This window comes from Macaca thibetana, chromosome 2 (assembly GCF_024542745.1).
Source record: "Macaca thibetana thibetana isolate TM-01 chromosome 2, ASM2454274v1, whole genome shotgun sequence".
NCBI lineage: Eukaryota > Metazoa > Chordata > Mammalia > Primates > Cercopithecidae > Macaca > Macaca thibetana.
The window spans coordinates 145,746,221-145,767,697 of NC_065579.1; the positions used below are offsets into that span (position 1 = coordinate 145,746,221).

Below are 21,477 nucleotides of genomic sequence, written 5' to 3' on the forward strand. Positions count from 1 at the left end.
GGATACAAAATTCTCGGTGTATTTGTTTTTCCTCTCTACACTTTAACTACTTCATTCCACTCTCTTCTTGTTTGCATGGCTTCTGAAAAGGCTGATGTTAAGTCTCACCTTTGTTCCTCTATAGGTAAGGTGTTATTTTTCCCTCTGGTTTCTTTCAAGGTGTGTTCTTTATCATTGATTTTCTGAAGTTAGAATGTATGATACCTAGGTAGTTTTTTCTTTTCTTTTCTTTTTTGCATGTAACCTACTTGTGTTCTATGAGCTTCCTGGATCTGTGTCTGACATTAATTTGAGGAAATTCTAAGTCATTATTACTTTAAATATGGTTTGTGTTCCTTTGTCTTTTTCTTGTCTTTCTGGTACTCTTATTATGCATGTTATAGCTTTTGTAGATGTCCCACATTTCTTGGATATTCTGCTCTTTCCCCCACACTCCTCGGTCTTTTTTCCTCTTTGCTTCTTAGTTTTGGAAGTTTCTAGTGACATATTCTTAAGCTCAGCGATTCCTTCCTCAGCTGTGCCCTGTTTGCTAATGAGCCCATCAGAGGCATTCTTCATTTCTGTTATGGTGCTTTTTATCTCTAGCATTTTTTTTTTTTTGATTCTCTTAGAATTTCCACCTCTCTGATTACATTACCCATCTGTTCTTACATTTGTCAACTTTTCCCAAGAGAGTTCTTGCATATTAATCACAGTTGTTTTAAATTTATAGCCTGATGATTCCAACATCCCTGCCATATAGGTGGGTCTGATTCTGATGCTTGCTCTATTTCTTCAAACTGTGCTTTTTGCCTTTTAATCTGCCTTGTATTTTTTGCTAAAAGGCTGGCATGCTGCACTGGGTAAAAGGAACTTTTACCTTTTACTCAGAGGTAAAGAGACCTTTAGTGATGTGCTGGGAAGGTGTGGTGGGAAGGGATGTGTTCTACAGTCCTATGATTAGATCTCAGTCTTTTAGTGAGCCTGGGCCCTGGGCTGTGAACGTCTTAGGTTTTCTTTCTCATAGGTGGGACAGGACGGCTGAAGGGACTGGAGGTGGGTATTTCTCTTCCCCCAGTTTGATTAGGCTCTAATCAAATCCTAGTGGGCTAGGCCCTGGTAAAATAGTTTCTTTTGAAGGAAGGCCTTGTTAAAAAGCACAGAATGTCCTGGCATATTTTAAAATTATTACTTTCCCTGTTCCTGCCGGAAGCACGAGGGGACTTTCTCTTCTATTTTCACTGTGCGAACATAGTAAAGTTCCTGGAGGTAAAACTCACAAAAGTTTGGGGGTTCCCCTGTGACGAGGTGCCCTGTGATGAGGGCCCCCTGGGGCCTTGAACTCTCATATCTGTCCACAGTGAGTTTTTTTTTTTTTTTGCTTTTTTTTTTGAGACGGAGTCTCGCTCTGTCTCCCAGGCTGGAGGGTGGCACGATCTCCACTCACTGCAAGCTCCGCCTCCCGGGTTCACGCCATTCTCCTGCCTCAGCCTCCCGTGTGGCTGGGACTACAGGCGTCACCGCGCCCGGCTAATTTTTGTATTTTTTAGTAGAGACGGGGTTTCACCGTGTTAGTCAGGATGGTCTCGATCTCCTGACCTCGTGATCCGCCCATCTCGGCCTCCCAAAGTGCTGGGATTACAGGCGTGAGCCACCACCGCACCCGGCCCACAGTGAGTTTTAACCCATGTGTAGGTTCATGTAGCCACCACCATGTTCAGGACACAGAGCAGCTGGCCCTGCGACTGAGCTGGGACACATGGGAGCCTGCCTGGCCTGAGTCCGCAGGCAGCGCAGGACCTGGGTCCCGCAGGCAGCGCAGAGCCTGAGGTGCAAGGCCGGTGGGCTCCGCCCAGATGCCAGGAGCAAGTTGGGCGCATCCCTGCCTGCTCAGACCACCTCCCCGGGGCCAGCGCTGCATGTGGCCCCACGGATCCGGGGCCCGTCCCATCTAATTGGACCAGGGGTGGGGATGGCCCTTCTGTGGTGGCCACTGGTCTTGGTCTCTTTTGTTCCATTTCCGGAGGAACCATCTGAAAGTTTCTGGGCCTGTGTTTCCCTGCTTAGGCGTTTGCAGTGGTTCCCTGAGTGAAGGCCAGGGTGAAACCCATCATCTTTGCAGCCCTCCCTCCACCTCCTCCTCTGCCCCTGCCCCTGCCCCTTCCCACCAAGGTTCAGAGCAGACAGGGCTCCCCTGACTCTTGCAGTTTCCCCAGGCATCCCGAGGCTCGGACAGACCCCTGCTGGTTGGGCTCTTACAACACTTAATTTTACCTCCATTTAGCACTGGTTTCACCCCCATGGCACTGTTTGGCAATGGCTCTTTCTCTCTCATGACAGTTTAAGCTAGGTGATACCAGGCATCTGGCCACTCCTTCCTGCAACCCCATGATGCAGTTCGGGAGGAGCGGCTCGCAGTTCAGGAGTTAGTGTGTGTTCAGGAGCAAGGGCTCACAAGCACTGCATTCCTGAGGCTCCCTGCTGGTTCCACACCTTTGCTCTTGCGGTTACTTTAGATTCTATGCCCTTCCCTCCTCTTTTGCCTAAATCCTACCTGTCTTCTAGAGCTGGTTCAAGGCCAGCTTCCACCAGGGAGCCTACAGTGATTATTCCTTGGAATTCCCGCAGCCTTTCCTAGTCATCAACATTTCCTGGGGTGTGGAGTGCTTTCCTACAGACCAGGTATCCCAAAGGTTGGGCCCAGTCTCCCTTGCAGCAGGCATGCTGGTGGGAGGAAGGAGACAGTGCTGGGAGGGGAGGAGATCCTGAAACCCTGGGGAAGAGATTCAGGGTCAGACTCAGTTAGAAAGTGGGCACCTCTGCCCTGAGGGCAGGGGAAAGATATAGCATCAGGTGCAGGCTGATCCAGCAACTGCAGGGCTTTAATGTGGACTCTGGTGGCAGGAATGCAGGGGCTACGAGGGAATGTGGAGGAGCCCAAGGAAGGGGTGGCTTCCAGGCACTGCAGTGGGAGGCTCTGGGCTTGGGCTCAACCTTGGAAGGAGCCAGCACAGACTCAAGTTCTGATGATGTGACGGTGGTCAGACCAGCTGTCAGTGGTTGGGCTGATCATGGAGGCTGGTCCAAAGGCAGTCAGGCTGAGCAGGGTGCCCACAGGCTGGGCCAGTAACCTCAGCAGGAGACGAGGAGGGGGTTGGCGAGCGCAGCTGCTGCAGAGGCTGGTGCGGAGGGCTGTCTCCTCAACAGCTGGCAGGCAGCCAAGGCTTGGTGCAGGGCATCCAGGATGGCTGCGGGGCTGGGCCTCCCCACTGGAGGGAAACAGCAGGCAGGGAGGGCAGGATCAGTCTGCTTGCCTTCACCCACAGAGCTACTGTCCCTCCTTCCTGAGACCCAGCCACCCTTACCCCCTGTGCCCTTCCCCAGCCCTGCCCAGCTTCCTCGCTCTGTGGACCACCTCCCCCCGAGGACCCCGGAGAGGGGGCTTGGAGCACACAATTTCTGATCTCCTCCACGAGGGCAAGGACTGCTCAGGGCAGTGGGTGCACCTAAGCTCTGCCCAGTGGTGCCCGGGGAGGTCAGCGAGCAAAGGGCTTTTGGTTGCCCTGTCAGCCTGTGAAGCCCCGTGAGTCGGGAGCTCGGCCTGGCTGCACCAGGCATAAGCTGGCACTCCTGCCGTTCTGCTCCCTGAGCTTCGTGTAAACACCAGGTCCACGTTACTGAGTGCTTAAGGGAGATGTCCCAGGCTTGGGCGCGGCCAGCACTTGACCCCTGTGCCTCAGTCTCTTCCTCTGTAGGAAGGGGATAACAACTCATTCCTTCTAGGGCCCTCATAAGGATTCAGGGGTTTAAAACCCTTGGGGCACCTCCCCTGCATGTGGCTGCAGTGCTGCCGGTGGCGCCCACCCATCCCCTCACTGGGCTTCTGTCTGGCATTTCTGCCTGGGGCTTCTGTGCCTCTGCTCTTGCTAAAAGCCCCTTCAACTTTCTAAAGCATGCAGGACAGGAATAACATGATTGTTTTGTAGACAAGATGCTAAGGATGAAGCACGCTGGAGTCTCCTCCTCAGGACACCCTCCAGCCACTGCCTGGGCTCTGAGAGACTGGGGTGCTCTCCTACCGTGGGTGGGGTCCTTGAAAGCGTCCAGCGTGCTCAGCAAAATCTTCCCCAGGGCTCTTTTCGATATGCTCTTAAAAAGAAATGGAGACAGGGCTGGATCAGACTGGTTGCTGTGTCCCTGTTCAGGCGACGGGAACTGGTGTCTCCTAGGGGCTTCTGGGCAGCTCCCTGGGGACAGATCAAGCCCCTCCCCAACCCTCATCCCTTCCTGGCCCCCTACCCCTAGGCTGCCCACCCTGTGTTTCTCAGAGACTCTTGGAGGGTAAGTGGGGCAGTGGGCAAGATGCATGCCATCAAAGATCACGTACCTAAGGATTACCATCTGTGCCCAGGTAGACACTGGGAAATAACCCTAAGAGCATTTTTATGCATTTGTTCATTTGATCTTTGCAACAACATATTTTATTATGCCCATTTTAACCAGCAGAAAAAAGCAATGCTGGGAAAGAAAGCGAAATTTGCCAAAGGCACCCAGCTGGGAGGTGGAGGGGCCGCATCATCTATCCTGAGGCTGCATGGCCCATGGCCTCTGCTGGGAACCACTGCCCTTGCCTGCCTGGGCTCGGACTGGCCTCTCGGGGCCCATCCCCAGGTCTCTGCTTGCCCAGGATATGGACACTGGGCTGGACCTCAGCAGCTCCGGGGCCCAGGCAGCCCGACGCACAGGGCACAGCCCACTTCAGAGCCCCACAGACCTGGGTCTTCCTTTCTTTCTAATCCTTATAGCCTTTCCCTTTCATTTTGCTGCATTGGATGGAACCTCTGCTTTGCATAAAAACAGTGATGACAGGCATTCTTGTCTTGAGTCTGATTTAAATTTAAATTTAATTTAATTATTTTTTTGAGGTAAGGTCTTACTCTGTCACCCAAGCTGGAGTGCAGCGGCACAATCTCAGCTCACTTCAACTTTTGCCTCCTGGACTTCAGCAATCCTCCCACCTCAGCCTCCCAAGTAGCTGGGACCACAGGCACACACCACCATGCCCAGCAATTTTTTTTTTTTTTTTGTAGAGATGGGAGATGGGGGTTTCACCATATTGGCCAGGCTGGCCTCAAACTCCTGAGCTCAAGCCATCCACCCACCTTGGCCTCCCAAAGTGCTGGGATTACAGGCATGCGCCACCACGCCCAGCCACATCTGATTTTAGGGGGATTCCTCTGAACACGTCACTAGTCAGTGTGAGATCTGCATGAAGTATTTGGTTGAGAGCCCTTATCTGGTGAAGGAAGAGCTCTACTATTCTTAATTTGCTGAGGAGTTTTATAATCAAAGGAGATTGAATTTTATTGACTTCCTTTTCTGCATCAATTGAGATGATCATCTGGTCTTTCTCCTTTAATCTGCAATGTGGTATATTTTGGTAATAGATTTTTTGATGTGGTATCATCCTTGAATTTCTAGGATAAGTCCAACTTGGTCATGTTGCATTTCTTTAAACACTGCCAGATTTGGTTTGCTAGTATTGTGTTTAATAATTTTGCGTCCATGTTTAAATGTCACGTTAGTTTATAATTTTCCTTTCTTGTCTTTCTTCTATTTATCCTCTTCTGGTTTTGAGAACAGAACCAGAAAATGATACATACAAGAGTTTTATTAGCTTCTTAAAATGACCTGGGGAGACCCCCAACCCTATTTTTGGTTGGTTCCTCTGAGCCTCCATTTCTGCATCTGTAAAATGGGGTAACAGCTGCCTACTGTGAGGAGAGCCTAGAGCCTGGTGCCTGACACAGGTGGGGCTCCCTCCAAGAGCTCCTTTCCCTTCCCTGAGTGTGGCAGCTCCCGTGAGCCTACCAGGTCCCGGAGCCTCTGCAGGAGCTGCAGCACGTCCACCAGCTTCTCCTCCAGCAGGGACAGCCGCACCCTCTCAGTCTCCACCATCTGCAGCTCCAGCCTCAGGTGCTCATTCTCTTCCACCTTCTGCTGCAACTCTGCCTGGGGAGAGAAGGGGGCTCAGTGCTTACCTTGCTGGCCTCCCCCAGCCTTCCAGGTGACCGGATCAACTACTCCATCTCCCAGAGGCTGGTGCTGAGGCCAAGAGAAGCTGAGTGTGTGGCCTAGAGCCACACAGCGGGTTGGACTGATGTAAAAATTGTGTATTTTGTTTCCTACTCTAAGGACTCCATTCTCCCTTCTCTTCTCTGGTTTTGTTGTATTTTCTTTTCTTTTCTTTTTTTATTTTATTTTATTTTATTTTATTTTATTTTTTTTGAGACGGAGTCTCGCTCTGTCGCCCAGGCTGGAGTGCAGTGGCCGGATCTCAGCTCACTGCAAGCTCCGCCTCCCGGGTTCACGCCATTCTCCTGCCTCAGCCTCCCTAGTAGCTGGGACTACAGGCGCCCGCCACCTCGCCCGGCTAGTTTTTTTTTTGTATTTTGTAGTAGAGACGGGGTTTCACCGTGTTAGCCAGGATGGTCTCGATCTCCTGACCTTGTGATCCGCCCGTCTTGGCCTCCCAAAGTGCTGGGATTATAGGCTTGAGCCACTGCGCCCGGCCTTTTATTTTATTTTTTTTAACAAATTAAGTTTGGTGGGAAGCAGCAGAAACCAATCTGGCTAGCTTACACAGAGAGGACATTTACAGCAGGCTAGTGGGCACATCCCAGAATGGACTGGCAGCTGGAGAACCTCAGGAATGGGACAGGGTTGAGACAGTGGTAGTGTCCCAAGCCTCTTATCCAAGAGCCACAGCTGAGAAGGACCATCTCCAGCCATCCCCATCCCACAGCATGGAGAGTCCCAGGAGAGGGGCCTGGTTGGCCTACTCTGAGTTATGGGCCCACTCTTGGCCAGGGAGCCACCGAAACCATCAGTCGTACCCAGTAACACTAGGATGCCAGGCAGTCACAAAGTGCTTTGTGGCCCCTGCCTTCTAAAGCAAGCATGCCAGGCATGAGGCAGTCCCTTCCCCGGCACCAATGGAGGGAAAGAGAAGCAGTGGAAAGTGTGGTGCCGAAGGGCGCTCAGGGTCCACTCTGGGCTTGGGCAGGAGGAGGGAAGGCCCAGTGCCTCTGCTCTCTAGGGATGAGACTGGAAGGCCGGCTAATTTTAGGATCCTCCAAGCCCTGTTTCCTTGAAATGTTCTTAGAAAAGGAGTGGCTATGCCCTTCAGAACTTTGTGACTGCCAGTTTATTTCCTGATGGCCCACAGTACTGCACCCTCCCCAGCCACAAGGGCTACGACTTTCCTGAGGGGTGCCTGGGCAGGCAAGATCAAGGCCTCCAGGAAACCAGAGCGGTGGTGGAGAAAATGTAGAAACAACTTTCAACTTAGGAGACCTGCACAACACAAAAGAGTGCTAGAAACAGGGACAGCTGTGGCGCATGTTTGCTGAGCACTCACCACAAGTGTTCACTTGTTTGATACATGCAGTATAGTACCATTATTATGCCCATTTCACAGGTGAGGAAACCGAGGCACAGAAAAGTTGAGTAACTTTTCCAAGGTCACATAGGAAATGGAGTCAGGATTTGAATCCCGGCAGCCTGGCTCCAGCACATAACCGCCATGCCGTGCTACTTGGTGTTAGCAGCCTTCTCTGGGGAGTAAGTGAGGGATGCCCCTATCCCGGTGCAGGGATTCCACAAGCTGGAGGTGGTGCAGACCCGATCGCACTGGAAGGTTTAGCTGCAGCCACACCAGCTTGCCCTGTAATGACATTCGACTTTGTTTCCTTTTGCACATTTCAGCAGAATATTTGCATAGTCCTGGTCTTTGTCCAATCGACTGCAGCACTCCAGGGCCTGCTACCTTCTGTCTTGGTCTCTGATTTCACACACTAAGAGGATGGAGCCCAAACAGGCCCCTCTGCTCCCTCCTGCCCCCAGTGACTCAACCCCTGGCCTCAGGGCGGACGGTGTGGCTGCCTTGGTTCAAGGGGGGCACACTGGCGTGGATGAGGCATGGGCTCCCAGCCCAGCCCATCTGACCTCTCTCAACCCGTTTCCTACCTCACTGGACTCCTTGAACATAAAGTAAGACAGAGCACATCAGCACCGAGCGTGTGGTTCATGGGTCATACAAGTCAGCTGGTATCATTTTTAAAAAGTTATTTAAGGAACTAGGACTTCATCAGGCCATGCATAAGTAAAAAGCAGTACAGACTTAGAATTTCATATGTATAAATATAAAACTATGTCAAAACCAGTACGTAAAAGCACAGTGGGCAACAGCTTAGTGAAATGACAGCTTTCAGCAGCATTGCACACTTGGCTACTGTGGAATAGAGAAGTTCCTATAGAGTAGAGAGAATGAGAAATGCGAAGTGGTCTTATTGAAATGGAGACAGCTGGATGCCCGGCCTCCCTCCCCATCTTCTTGCTACCACACTCCCTTTCTTTTGGGAAACTGCCCCTCCTCCACTTCATCTGACTTTGGTGGCAATGCCAATCACTGAACCCGCCCCACCACCACAGGGATTGGCCCAGGGACGGGCACATGAGTGAGGTGGCCAATCGGAGATCCTCCCTGAGATTTCGTGTATTAGGAGTGAGACTCATTTTCCTCTGAGGGCTTCCCAGGTGGGCTGATGGAAGTCTAGGGCTGTTAATGGTCCTGCCTTCCCTTCCCCCATCATATGAAGTAAGCCCTTTTGAAGCAGGGGAAAGTGAGACCACCTCCTACAGAAAAACACAGCAGACAGATGGAGACAATCTGGTCTGAGTCCCTGGACCCAGCTGTGCCTGAAGTCCAGATCATCGTCTTCTCCGCTGCATGTTCCAATAAATTCCTGTTTTGCAATCAAGCTAATTTGAGGTGGGATCCTTTAATTTGCAACCAAAAGATTTCTTATTAAATTTAAATCAGAGGAAATCACCTCCCTCTGGGCCTTGGTTTACTCATTTGGGAATGGGGCACGAGACTTGGCTGCAATCCCTCAGACCCTTCCAGCTGTGAGATCCTCTAGAATTGCTCCAGCCTTTGATCTCTGGGACCTGCTGACCTCCTCGCCAGAGGTCCCCAGGGTCCTCCCACCGCAGCCCTGAGTCCTCAGCTGCTCCACCAGCATGGCAACGCAGGCCTCCAACTCCCCCAGGGTGCAGGCATGGTCGGCACCGCCGAAGTGACCAAAGTAAGTCATGAGCTTCTCCGCCGTCTGGTCATCACACCTGCAGCAAAGCAGAGGGCCCGCATTGCAGGGGCTGCTTCCCAGAGCCCACTCTGTCCAGCCTCGGAGAGGTGGTGCTGGTGTGGAGTCGACCTCCTAAAGCAAAGCCAGGCCACGGCACCTGCCTGCCCAGCACCCTCCCACAGCCCCCATCTCACTCTGAGGAAAAGCCAAAGGCTTCACCTGATCTGCTCCGTGAGCTCTCTGACCTTCCCTCCCACCCACCCACACTCATGCTGCTCCAGCCACAGTGGCCTCCTGGCGGTCCCTCCAACATGCCTCAGCGCCTCTGCACTTGCTCTTCCCTCTTCCTGGAATGCTCTTCCCCCAGCATCTGCATTGCTTATTCCCTCGTTTCCTTCAGGGCTCTGCTGAGAGAGGCATTCCCTGCATCTCCCTGCCCCGCCTCTGTCCCTGCCCCTGTGTGACCCCTCTTCCTCACGCCTGTCACACTCACTAGAGGATCCAAAAGAGGAGGCCACTGTCTGGTTTACTGCAATTTTCCCTGTCTCTCAGATTTTGCCTGGCAAGTAGTAGGTGCTTCATAAGTGCTTGCTGTTGACATGAAGAATTGGTGGTAACAACAACTCCAGAAAATCAACAGCATTTTACCATACAATATAATAACTGTTGCCCCCACCAGCGTTCCCACCTCCTGTGCACCAGGCACCTGTTAGGCATTGTATATCTTTGACTTCAAATCCTCACACAGCCTCTGCCACACAAGTGTCACCATCCCATCTTAGAGACGAGAAGACTGAGGTTCGGAGAAGCCAGGTGATTTGTCCGAGGTGTCCCAGGTGTCCTGGGCCTGTCCTCGGTCCCCATGAGGGTGGAGGTGAGGATGAAACAGGGAGCCAGCACCTGCCTGGGGCCAGGCTGGAGAGCTGTGAAAATGGTGTGTGGCAAGGGGTGATGGGTTGGGAAGGGGTCTGAGAGGGACACTGGTGTCTGGGAGTGCCACAAGAGCTCCGGTGCAGGTGCTGGTGAGAAGGCACGAATGGGAATTCAAGCCAGCCACGAGCTGTACCCTGGAAGGTCATCCCACTTCATCCTCTACATACTGGTGGGCCTTCCCACCTCCCCCTGAGGGACAAGGGGACAGAGCCGCAGAGGGGCTGGGAGGTGGCTGAGCCAGGCTAACCAGCCTCCCGGGTGCTCCTGGCTTCCCTGGCCACCTCTGAGTGTGAGAGCCTGAGGCCCACAGTGGCTGACCCTAGACGGGCCACACACCTGCCTCTGCAGCTGGAGAGCCGGGCCAGCAGTGTCTTGGCCTCAGCTGCCGGCATCTTCTGCTCCTCCCGCCACTTCTCCTCCTCCTCCTCCTCCTTGTCAGAGGCGGCCTGGCCCTCCACGGATCGGAACAGCTGCTCGTCCACTGCTGGGGAAGCACAGGATGTGGGGACGCAGGACAAAGGGTGGGGAACCAGGCATCCCTCCCCAGGTGGCAGCCTGAGGAGAGGGCTCTTGTGCCATGTCCCCTCTTGAGATAGCCACCCCCCACGTCCCAGGCTCCTGTGTGGTAAGGCCACCAAGGCTGGTTCTGTCTCCCTGTAATGTGACCAGCCCAAGAGTGAAGCTGGCCAGCCAGAGCCCCTTCCTGGGACTTCACACAGGGACATGGGGAGAAATGTTCTTTTTCTTCTCTTTCTTTTTTTTAAAGAGACAGAGTCTTGCTCTGTCACCCAGGCTGGAGTACAGTGGTGTGATGATAGCTCACTGTAGCCTCAAACTCCTGGGCTCGAGTGATCCTCCTGTCTCAGCCTCCCAAAATGTTGGGATTACAGGCATGAACCACTGTGCCTGACTTCTTCCTTGTTTTCTAAGATGACACAAGCCAGGCCCTGTCTGTGGTCTCAGAGATAAGTGTTATTTCCATTTTAGGCCGTGGCAACCCCAGTCAGGAAAGGCCAAGCCAGTCTCTTAGGAGCTGGGGTGGGTTCCTCAAGGTACGGGCACCAGGATGGACAGATTTTCAGTGCTCAGGGAACTGCAGGCATCTAATGTTTGGAGTAATGTGGAGGAAGGGGGTGTGACACATGTGACTGTCTGTGGTCCCCAGTGTTGCTTGGCCTTGACGGTGGGCTCCCGCCTGCAGCAGCATCAGGAAGCCCGGGGGTCTGTGTGGCCCCCTGGTGTTCTGCTGCCCAACCTCAGTCCCCATCCCTGTCCCCAGGGGAGTCCCACTTCCTCCTCTTCCTCTCCACCCAGCTCCAGGGGCACTTGAGTCAGGCCCAGCCAGGCTGAGTGCAGCCTCCTCTGCGACTAGTTCAGGAAGGGCAAGGGACGCTGTGGGAGCCACTGGAGTTAGCCCAAGACTTGGACTCAAAACTTGCAGGGAAGAGAAATGCCCTCCATGCTTCTGGCCTGGGAGTTGAGAGGACCGGGCCTGGAGCCGCTGGTGACCATCTTGCCACTATGGGGGGAGTGCCTCCTGTGAAATGAATCGCTGTAGAGCAACGCAGGGCCAGGCGTCGAGACAGCGGCGCTGCTGACGTTTCAGCTCTGCCTGAAGCTTGCGTGGACTTTGAAGCTACATGAACCAATACATTCTCTTTTAACTTAAGCCGGTTTGGGCTAAATGATCTGACACTGGGAGACAAACGATGTCCTAACCGATACAGCTGTTTAAAAACAAAACCAGGCTTATGACCTCACCCCCACCACCCCAGAGAATCACATGCAGAGATCCGGGGTGGGCCTGGGCATCCATGTTTTTCTTTTTTCTTTTTCTTTTTTTTTGGGGGGTAGGGCAGGGCCCCACTCTGTCACCTAGGCTGGAGTGCAGTGGCACAATCTCGGCTCACTGCAGCCTCGACCTCCCAGACTCAAGTGATCCTCCTGCCTCAGTGCCCACAAGTAGCTGGGACTATAGGCACGTGCCACCACACTGGGCTAATCTGTTTGTATTTTGGGTAGAGCCAGCTTTTGCCATGTTGCCAGGCTGGTCTCAAACCCCTGAACTCAAGTGATCTACCCGCCTCAGCCCCCCAAAGCGCTGGGATCACAGGTGTGAGCTACCATATCCAGCCTGCATCCATGCTTTTAAAGGTGACCCTGGCCACCTGGCAAGTTTGGGAACGTCTCGAGGTATCCTGACCTCCTGATGGCTCTAAACCCCCCAGATTCTCCAGGCCTAGGTTCTTAGGATGATGGGGCTGGGGAAAAGGGCCCCAGCCCAGCCTGAGCAGCTGGTGGGAGTGGGCTCTGTTTGGAGGCTGGTGGTAGCATGGACGCAGACAGACCCCTGAGAGCAGGGCTGACACAGCCTGAGGGACTATGAACCTGGCAGGAAGACTGGGCGCACGGGTAGCATGGATGCAGACAGGACCCTGAGAACAGGGCTGAACATAGCTGGAGGGACCGTGAGCCTGGCAGGAAGACTGGGCACACAGGGACAAACCTTCATCCGGGGCTCTGCTTCCGGAGCTGCTGTCTGACTGCCAGGCTCCCTCTGGAGTGGGGTCTGGGTCTCTGGTCCCAGCATCTTCAGGTTCATTACTCTTGTCTCCTGGCTCCGGGCTGGCTAACTGTGGGGTTGGGAGCTGGGAGTCCTCTGACCTGCAGTGGTGGGAGAGACACGGGCATTGAGGAGGAGAGTACAGGACTCTTCATTCCCCACTGTGCATGGGCAAGCTGTCTATGAACCATTGTCACCCTGGCAGAGTCAGCTTCCCACAGTCCAGGAGGAAGTGCTAGATACTGGGATTCCCAGCATCCCTTGCAGCTAGGGCACATGCATGGAACCCAGTTTTAGCCAATGGGACTCAAGGCAAAATCTTCTGGAACAGATTTTCATCCTTATAAAAAAAAAAAACTCTACGAAAGGAAATGCCCCTTCCTTCCTGCCTTTAGACATTGTCATACGAGAATGTGATGTTTGGAGCTGCAGCAGCTGTCTTGTGACATGAAAAAATGTCTGAGAGAATTACTGAGTTGTTGAACAAAAGCCCTAATGTCTTTTAGCTGTTGACTTCACCAGCCCTAGGGCCACCCATCTCTGGACTTCTTGTTATAGGGGAATTAAAAAAATTTTTTTTCATTGTTTCAGCTACTTTTTTCTCTTTCTTTCTTTTTTTTTTAAGAGATAGGGTCTCTCTGTCACCCAGGCTGGAGTGCTGTGGCATGATCTTGGCTCACTGCAGCCTAGACCTCCCAGGCTCAAGCGATCCTCCCACCTCAGCCCCACAATTAGCTGGGACTACAGGTATGCACCACCACACCCAGCTAATTTTTTTTTTTTTTTTTTTTTTTTTTTGAGACAGAGTCTCGCTCTGTCGCCCAGGCTGGAGTGCAGTGGCGCGATCTCGGCTCACTGCAAGCTCCGCCTCCCGGGTTCACGCCATTCTCCTGCCTCAGCCTCCCGAGTAGCTGGGACTACAGGCGCCCACAACCGCGCCCGGCTAATTTTTTGTATTTTTAGTAGAGACGGGGTTTCACCGTGGTCTCGATCTCCTGACCTTGTGATCCGCCCGCCTCGGCCTCCCAAAGTGCTGGGATTACAGGCGTGAGCCACCGCGCCCGGCCCGACCCAGCTAATTTTTGTGTGTGTGTGTGTGTGGAGACGGGGTTTCGCCATGTCGCTTATGCTGGTCTCAAATTCCTGAGCTCAGGCAATCGAGTGGCCTCCTGAAGTGTTGGGATTATAGCCATGAGCCACTGCACCTAGCCTACTTTTTTTTTTTTTTTTTTTTTTTTTTTTAAGTAGAGACAGAATCCTGTAATCCTAGCACTTTGGGAGGCCAAGGTGGGTGGATGACCTGAGGTCAGGAGTTCTAGACCAGCCTGGCCAACATGGTGAAACCCTGTCTCCACTAAAAATATAAAAATTAGCCAGGTGTGGTGGCACACGCCTGTAATTCCAGCTACTTGGGAGGCTGAGGCAGGAGAATCACTTGAACCTGGGAGCCCAGGAGGCGGAGGTTGCAGTGAGCTGAGATCCACCACTGCACTCCAGCCTGGGGCAACAGAGTCAGACTCTGTCTCGGAAAACAAAAACAAAAAACAAAAAAGAGACAGAATCTTACTGTGTTGCCCAGGCTGTTCTCAAACTCCTGGTCTTAAGAGATCCTGCAGTGCCTTGGCCTCCAAAAGCACTGGGATTTTGGATGTGAGCCACCACACCCAACTAGTTTAAATTGCATTTCTATTCCTTGTCCCCGAAAGCCTTTAATTGAAACATCTCCCTTCTCTGGGCTTTGGGGAACCTACATTACACCCCACCAATCACTTTTCTTGATATTTTAAGGGCCTGACCTTTTGAATATTCATTTTCCATGTCCCTGCAGTTACAAGATAGGGGAAGAAAGAAAAATCTGTCATAACATGAAAATATTCACTAATAAAAGGGCCACTTATTAAACTGGCCACTTTATACTAGCATCTGTCCCACACCCATCTCATCATAACAACCCGATAGAACCCAATATGAAGCAAAACCACATCTTGGAAAAGGGGAGGCCGAGTGGTGTTGGTCAGGGGGACATGGGAGAACTCGAATCGCAGGCAGAGCCACTGATGTGGGGCTGTGGCAGGGCTGGACTGGATTACAACCAAGGAAGAGAAAACCAGCAGGATAAGCACCAGCCAGGAGCATCAGGAGAGTGCTCTGCTGCACGAAGAAAACCTTTAGAAAAGCCAACAAGGCTGGGCGCAGTGGCTCACGCCTGTAATCCTAGCACTTTGGGAGGCCGAGGCTGGTGGATCACGAGGTCAAGAGATCGAGACCAGCCTGACCAACATGGTGAAACCCTGTCTCTACTAAAAATACAAAAATTAGCTGGGTGTGGTGGTACGTGCCTGTAATCCCAGCTACTCAGGAGGCCGAGGCAGGAGAATCACTTGAACCCAGGAGGTGGAGGTTGCAGTGAGCTGAGATCACGCCATTACACTCCAGCCTCGCAACAGAGCAAGACTCTGTCTCAAAAGAAAAGAAAAGAAAAAAAAAAAAAAAGAAAGAAAGTGAACAAAGGCCTGAGATATTTTTGCAAAAGTGACCCTCCTCATGATAAAGCTGCAAAAAGAAAACCTCCAGAAAAAAAAAAAAAAAACAAAAACCATAAAGGTAAGGGTACACCATTGTGTTCTTACAGAGTGTTATTGGAAAAATTATTCCAAAAGCAATAATCAGTCCTAAATCATTCTGTGTTTGGTCTAAGAATGAGAGCACTGTACTGCAGTCATAGAGATTATTTTCAAAGAATGACTAGACTAGGCACAGTGGTTCACACCTGTAATCCCAGCACTTTGGGAGGCCGAGGCGGGTGGATCACTTGAGGTCAGGAGTTAGAGACCAGCCTGGCCAACATGGTGAAACCACATCTCTACTAAAAACACAAAAATTAGCCGGGTGTGGTGGTGGGTGCCTGTAATCCCAGCTACTCAGGAGGCTGTGGCAGGGGAATTGCTTGAACCTAGGAGGCGCAGGTTGCCACAAGCTAGATTGCACCACTGCACTGCAGCCTGGGTGACAAGGTGAGGCTCCATCTCAAAAATAATAATAATAATAATAATAATGAAATGGCTGAAAATATTACCTGGTTTTATTAAATAGTATGATAACTCATTTTCATACATTGTAGCTTTATTTTTCAATCTCCAAAGAGTCCCCATTTTATTTTTATTTGTATTATTTATTGAGACTGAGTCTTGCTCTGTCACTCAGGCTGGAGTGCAGTGGCGTGATCTCGGCTCACTGCAACTTGCACCTCCTGGGTTCAAGCGATTGTCATGTCTCAGCCTCCCAAGTAGCTGAGACTACAGGCGCCTGCCACCATGCCAGGCTAATTTTTGTATTTTTAGTAGAGTCGAGGTTTCCATGTTTGAACTCCTGACCTCAGGTGATCCGCCCGCCTCGGCCTCAGAAAGTGCTGAGATTACAGGCGTGGACCACTGCGCCCGACCCAAGAGTCCCCATTTTATATGGACTCGCTGAGTGGACTTCCCACGACCAAATATTATTGGAACACAAAGACCCCTGCTCCGGAGGTGCTGTTCGGAGCCATGGCCCCTTGCTGGGCCTCTCACTGCGCAGGTGGAAGCCCTGCAGCACCCAGGAGGGGCAGGCAGGGAGCCTCCCGCGGCTGATCCGCGTGACCGGGGTGAGGCCCCGCGGAGAGTCCGGGCAGGTGAGGGGCGCGGGCTCCCGGCCGGGGCTCCGTCAGGTGGACTCGGCACTTGGAGGGCCCGCTAGCCCACGGGCGCCAGGGCCGCCCTGCAGCGCCTCCCGGTGGCCAGCTCCCCGCCGGCACCTTGGTGGCGAGCACCGCCCCCGCCCGCGGGGCCTCCCCGTGCTTATCAGCATAACCCCACCCTGGCCACCGTGAGTGGCCCAGGGCTGCACGGGGAGCCAATGAAACACAAGGAGCGTCTGCAGGTGTTTCCGGGCCTCAGCGGCGTCCTCTCCTGCAGACCCCCTTCTCTGCCTGCCTGAGGAGGGCTCGGAGTATGATGACCGACGAGGCGGGAAGTTGTGACTCTGAGGGGACCGTCCAGAGATTCTGGGGGCTGCAGATAGAGCCCAAAGATGACGGCAAAAGAAACAGGGCCCTTAGTAACATCAGCTGAGCTGCTGGGTCAGGCTTTGCCTAAAGCCAGGGCTAACCCTGAAATTTCGTGTTTTTTGAGCCCATGACTCTGATTCATAAAATCCTGCATTCAGCGTCCTCCAGTGCAAGCTGAGAATGGGCATGTTGCTTAGCAGCAACCAATGTGAAAATCCCCGGGTGGGGATTCTTGCTTCAATGTGAGACCGCGTGACTACAGCCATGGTCATAATAGCTGAGATCTCACTGGGGAGGTGCCTGTATCTCCCTACTCCACGGGCTCCAGCCTGGAGAAGAAAAGACACAAGGGAATAAGGTCACTGTCTCCAAGACACAAGGATAGAGGCAAGTACCTGGTTATATGGCCCCATAGGGAGGTGTTTAACTGGGGTGAGACAGCAAAGATGGGAGTTGGGGAATCAAAGGGAGGTGATTTTAGCTCACTGGGAGGAACAACTTTCTGGCAGGAACTGCTGATGAAGAATGATGATGATGTGCTGTGGAACGCAGTGAGCTTCTTGGCAGAGGAGGTATGTCAGCAGGTAAGGGACTTCAGCGGCTGGAATTGTGAATACAGTTGGAGGTTGAATTAGACATACCGAAATCCCACTATGAGATGCTGCTGCTTCTTCTAGTCCCTAAATCATTTAAGGGTTTCAACAAGCAAAATGAGATAGAGGGACAGCTCTTACCAAGGGGCCTGTTTAAACATTTCCTGACACAGGCTGCCTGGGGTGGACTGGATCCCCACACTCCACCTCCTAGCACTTGCATGTGTCTTAGAAAGCCTGCTCCAGGCACAGCTTCCTGCACGGACAGCAGCGACAATACCAACGAAACCGTTCAGTGTTCTGAAAGCCACTCTCAATACTTCAAACATCTTCCTCACAAAAACCCTGTGACATAGGTAAGGTCATCATCTCCATTTACAGAGGAAACCAAAGCACCAAGAGCTGGAAGAAGCTGTGGAGGAAGAAGTGGAGGAAGCCGCACCGTGCGAGAGGCGGGGTCTGCACTCAGGCAGACGGCTGCAGGCCCGTATGCCAGGCATAAGGGAAGCTTGGAAGGCACACTCTGGAATGACCCGGCCCAGCTGCCATCGTCAGTGGGTGACTCCAGGTCACAGGCAGTGAAGCTGGGAAGAGAACAGAGCCATCTGGAGAGCAGGACAGATGAGGACACTCTTTGGAATTTTCCAAGAAGTAAAATGTGGCCGCAGAGAAATGGAACAAGTGCTTCCTCAGGGAGCCCTGGGGCGTGCTACTGTTGTCTAGTGAACGGTATTCAACTGCTTCTCCCATTGCCCCTCTCTCTGCTGGATTATTCAGCAGGATCAGCCATCCCCCATCACACTCACGTGCTATAATAGCTCCACCTTCAAACAAGCAAATACACAAAACACCCTCTGACCATATGACTTTCCCAGCTACCACCCTTACTCTGCCCTACTTGACAGAAAACTTGAAAGCACTGTGCCTACTGTACACGCTGCCCCAATCATGTCTTGGTCCCCGTCACATCACCCACAGCGCTAGGCTGCCAAGCCCAGTGGCCGGTTCTCAGCACCCATTTGACTTGGCCTAAGAACAAAGGATTGGACACCAGATTCCTTCCTCACTTACACAATCTTCCCATGGCTTCCAGGAGACTGCTCTCCTCTGGGATTCCTCCTGCCTCCTTGGCACTCCTTGCCTTTTTGCCAATTTCTCCTCTCCATCCCAACCCCTAATGCCGGTGAGTCCTGGGACGCCCTCTGAGGACCTCTTCTCTCCTCAATGTGCACTCACTCTAGGAGGGGTCTCAGCCAGCGCCATGGCTTTGCATGCCCATGACTTCCAACTTCTTATCTCCACTTCTGGCCTCTCTCCTGAACCTCGGGCTCAGATCCAGTTCCTGACAAGCGCCCCAACTTAACTGTGGCACCTCTATTTGGGTGTCCCACAGGCTTCTCACAGCCTCTCATGCCACCTGAACTTGTCCTGGTCTTCCTCCATCTGCTCCTTCCTCCCTCGGTAAAGTGTGCCATCACCCACTTGACCGCCCAAAGAGTGGCCACTGGGTTTGGCCACCTGGAGGTCATGCGCAGCTACTTAGCATCTGGCCAACCACTCAGTTCCACCCCAGCGCCCAACCCAAGGGTGCCACAGGGAGGGTGCTTGGCAAAGTGCTGTTGTATTGTGTGGCACCTCCTATGTCCAGGTCTGTGCAGGTTGGCAGGGGAGGTAGAGGGGCAGGAGGGGAGAAGGACTGCAAGTCCCCGCCCTCCGTGGGCTGCTTCTCTGGGTGGAGTACCAGGAGGTCAGGCAGGGCACGCAGACACAGCCCTCCCTCCAGGGCGTGTCCACTGGCCTCGGGCCACTCCCTCTACAGACAAGCGGGGTGTTGAGTCCGGAGAGAGCAGGGGAGGTATCCTGCAGGAAGCAAGACCTGGGGTTGAGCAGAATTAGTACTAGGTGGAGGAAGATAGGCAGCGGGTATGTTTGGGGACAGAAAAGAGTACAGCACAGCTAGAGAAGAGGACCCAGAGCAGACAGGAATGGGCGGAGAAAGGAGGCAGAGAGGGCTGAGTGGCCTGGCAGGGCACCCCTCCTGTAGCTGGGGCTGTGTGTGCTGTTGGAGTAACGCTCACCCCCTGGTTGATATCTTTCAGAGGAGGAAGTGGTTAGGTTACCAGGTGGTTGGGGTGAGTGGGGATTTGAACCCGACTCTGCCACCTCCAGACCTTGACCTCATTCCCTTGTCCACGCTGCATTTTACCCGCTGGCACCAGACACAGACCTTAAAAAATCACACCTTTATTTATCTTATAGATGATGGAAGCCAGTGGGGGTTGAACCATATGGAATAGTGGTTTTTAACGCTTTTGACCTGCAAAAGGGCAATTTAAAATGGGGCAATCTTGGCTCACGCTGTAATCCCAGCACTTTGGGAGGCCAAGGTGGATAGATCACCTGAGGTCAGGAGTTCGAGACCAGCCTGACCAACATGGTGAAACCCCATCTCTACTAAAAATACAAAATTAGCCAGGTGTGGTGGCGCGTGCCTGTAATCCAGCTACTTGGGAAGCTGAGGCAGGAGAATCACTTGAGCCTGGGAGGCAGAGGTTGCAGTGAGCCGAGATGACACCATTGTACTCCAGCCTGGGCAACAGAGCAAGACTCCATCTCATAAATAAATAAATAAATAAATGCTGCAATCTGATAAAACATGTTCACAAAATGTTGCTTGGTGGACTGACTTCAAATCTGTCACTTCATTAGTGGGTGTCCAGGTTTGTGAAAAGTTTTGTTAGAATTTTCTGGTTCTAGAAACCTGACAGCCTTTGGCCCTGAGACTGGACCACAGGGCCCAGGGTTTTAGCGTGGGTTTCATGTGAGGGTGTGCTCTCTGCTTATGCACTGTTGGTGGGACTGTAAATTAGTCCAACCATTGTGGGAAGCAGTGTGGCAACTCCTCAAAGAGCCAATAGCAATCCCATTCCTGGGCATATTCCCAGAGGAATACAGATCATTCTACCATGAAGACACGTGCATGCAAATGTTCATTACAGCACTATCCACAACAGCAAAGACATGGAGTCAACCCAGTGCCCATCAATGACAGAGTGGATAAGAAAACATGGTGTATATACACTATACTATGTAGCCATAAAAAACAACAAGATCATGTCTTTTGTGGGAACACGAATGGAGCTGGAATCTACTATCCTTAACAAACTAACACAGGAACCAAATGCCACATATTCTCCCTTATTAGTGGGAGCTGAATGAAGAGAACACATGGACACAAAGAAGAGAACCCCAGTGTCTGGGGCATACTGGAGGGTAGAGGGTGTGAGGAGGGAGAGGAGCCGAAAAAAAATAACCATTGGGTACTAGGCATAATACCTGGGTGATGAAATAATCTGCACAACAAACCCCTAGTGACATGATTTTACCTACATAACAAACCTGTACATGTACCCCTAATTCTAAAAAGTTAAAAAAGATCAAAACAAAAATAATGCTATACAAATTCTAATAGTAATAATAATAGTAATGATAATAATAAGAATTAAAAGAATCTGCTCCCCAGAGTTGGCTCTGGGAGACGGTGGCACTGCCTTTGGTGTTTCTTGGCTCAGCTGACTGAGGACAGAGTTGCTGGTGGCCTCGCTGGGTGGGCCAAATGCTATGGCCCCATCCTCTCTGTCACACTCAGTGGCTGGGAGCTCCTGCTCCTGACTTGCAGGTCCAGCATCCTGACCCCCAGCTTTAAGGTCACCAAGCTGCCCCCTGCCGCTGCAACATGCTGTCTGTCTTTACTCTCTGGATCCAGCAGCAGCCCACGACCATGTGTCGTCATGGCCATTTCCTTGAACACAGCTCTGACACACCTAGCCCCGGAGCCTACTGTGTCTTCCCAGAGAGGTCCAGATCCCTAATATCTCAGCCCACCACAAGGAGTTTCTGAAGTTACAATGCAAAATTCGTTTGGAAGACATATTTTGTTCAGGTGGGCCCTATGGATGGAAAAATGTCCCCTTGCCCCGCTTCCCACCTCAGTTCCACCCCTCCAGTCCCCACTCCACTCTGGCTGCTGAAAGGATCAAAGGTCAGCTTTTAAAATGCTTCTGTGGCTCCATATGGACAACAGAAGCAACTTGAGTGTCAGGCTGGGCGCAGTGGCTCATATCTGTAATCGCAGCATTTTGGGAGTCAGGTGAATCACTTGAGCTCAGGAGTGCGAGACCAGCCTGGGCAATATTGCAAAACCCCATCTCTACCAAA

At 52.2% G+C, this 21,477-nt stretch overlaps 2 protein-coding genes across 3 annotated transcripts in view; both read right to left on the reverse strand.

Moving 5' to 3' along the window:
- The window catches only part of COPG1 (COPI coat complex subunit gamma 1), a 583,372-nt gene that overhangs the window by 252,641 nt on the left and 309,254 nt on the right, over positions 1 to 21,477 (reverse strand). The gene's annotated exons all lie outside the window — the stretch shown is intronic.
- The window catches only part of EFCC1 (EF-hand and coiled-coil domain containing 1), a 45,769-nt gene continuing 25,250 nt past the window's right edge, over positions 959 to 21,477 (reverse strand). Inside the window, exons 3-8 of one of the 2 annotated variants that reach the window (XM_050781690.1) lie at positions 12,568 to 12,725; positions 10,398 to 10,542; positions 9,000 to 9,165; positions 5,851 to 5,991; positions 4,059 to 4,128; positions 959 to 3,248 (exon numbers count right to left, since the gene is read on the reverse strand). In XM_050781690.1, coding sequence (XP_050637647.1) covers positions 3,112 to 3,248; positions 4,059 to 4,128; positions 5,851 to 5,991; positions 9,000 to 9,165; positions 10,398 to 10,542; positions 12,568 to 12,725 — 817 coding nt within the window. In that variant the 3' untranslated portion in view covers positions 959 to 3,111. Of the gene's footprint in view, positions 3,249 to 4,058; positions 4,129 to 5,850; positions 5,992 to 8,999; positions 9,166 to 10,397; positions 10,546 to 12,567; positions 12,726 to 21,477 lie in introns of both variants that reach the window. The other variant, XM_050781689.1, reaches the window with a different exon arrangement.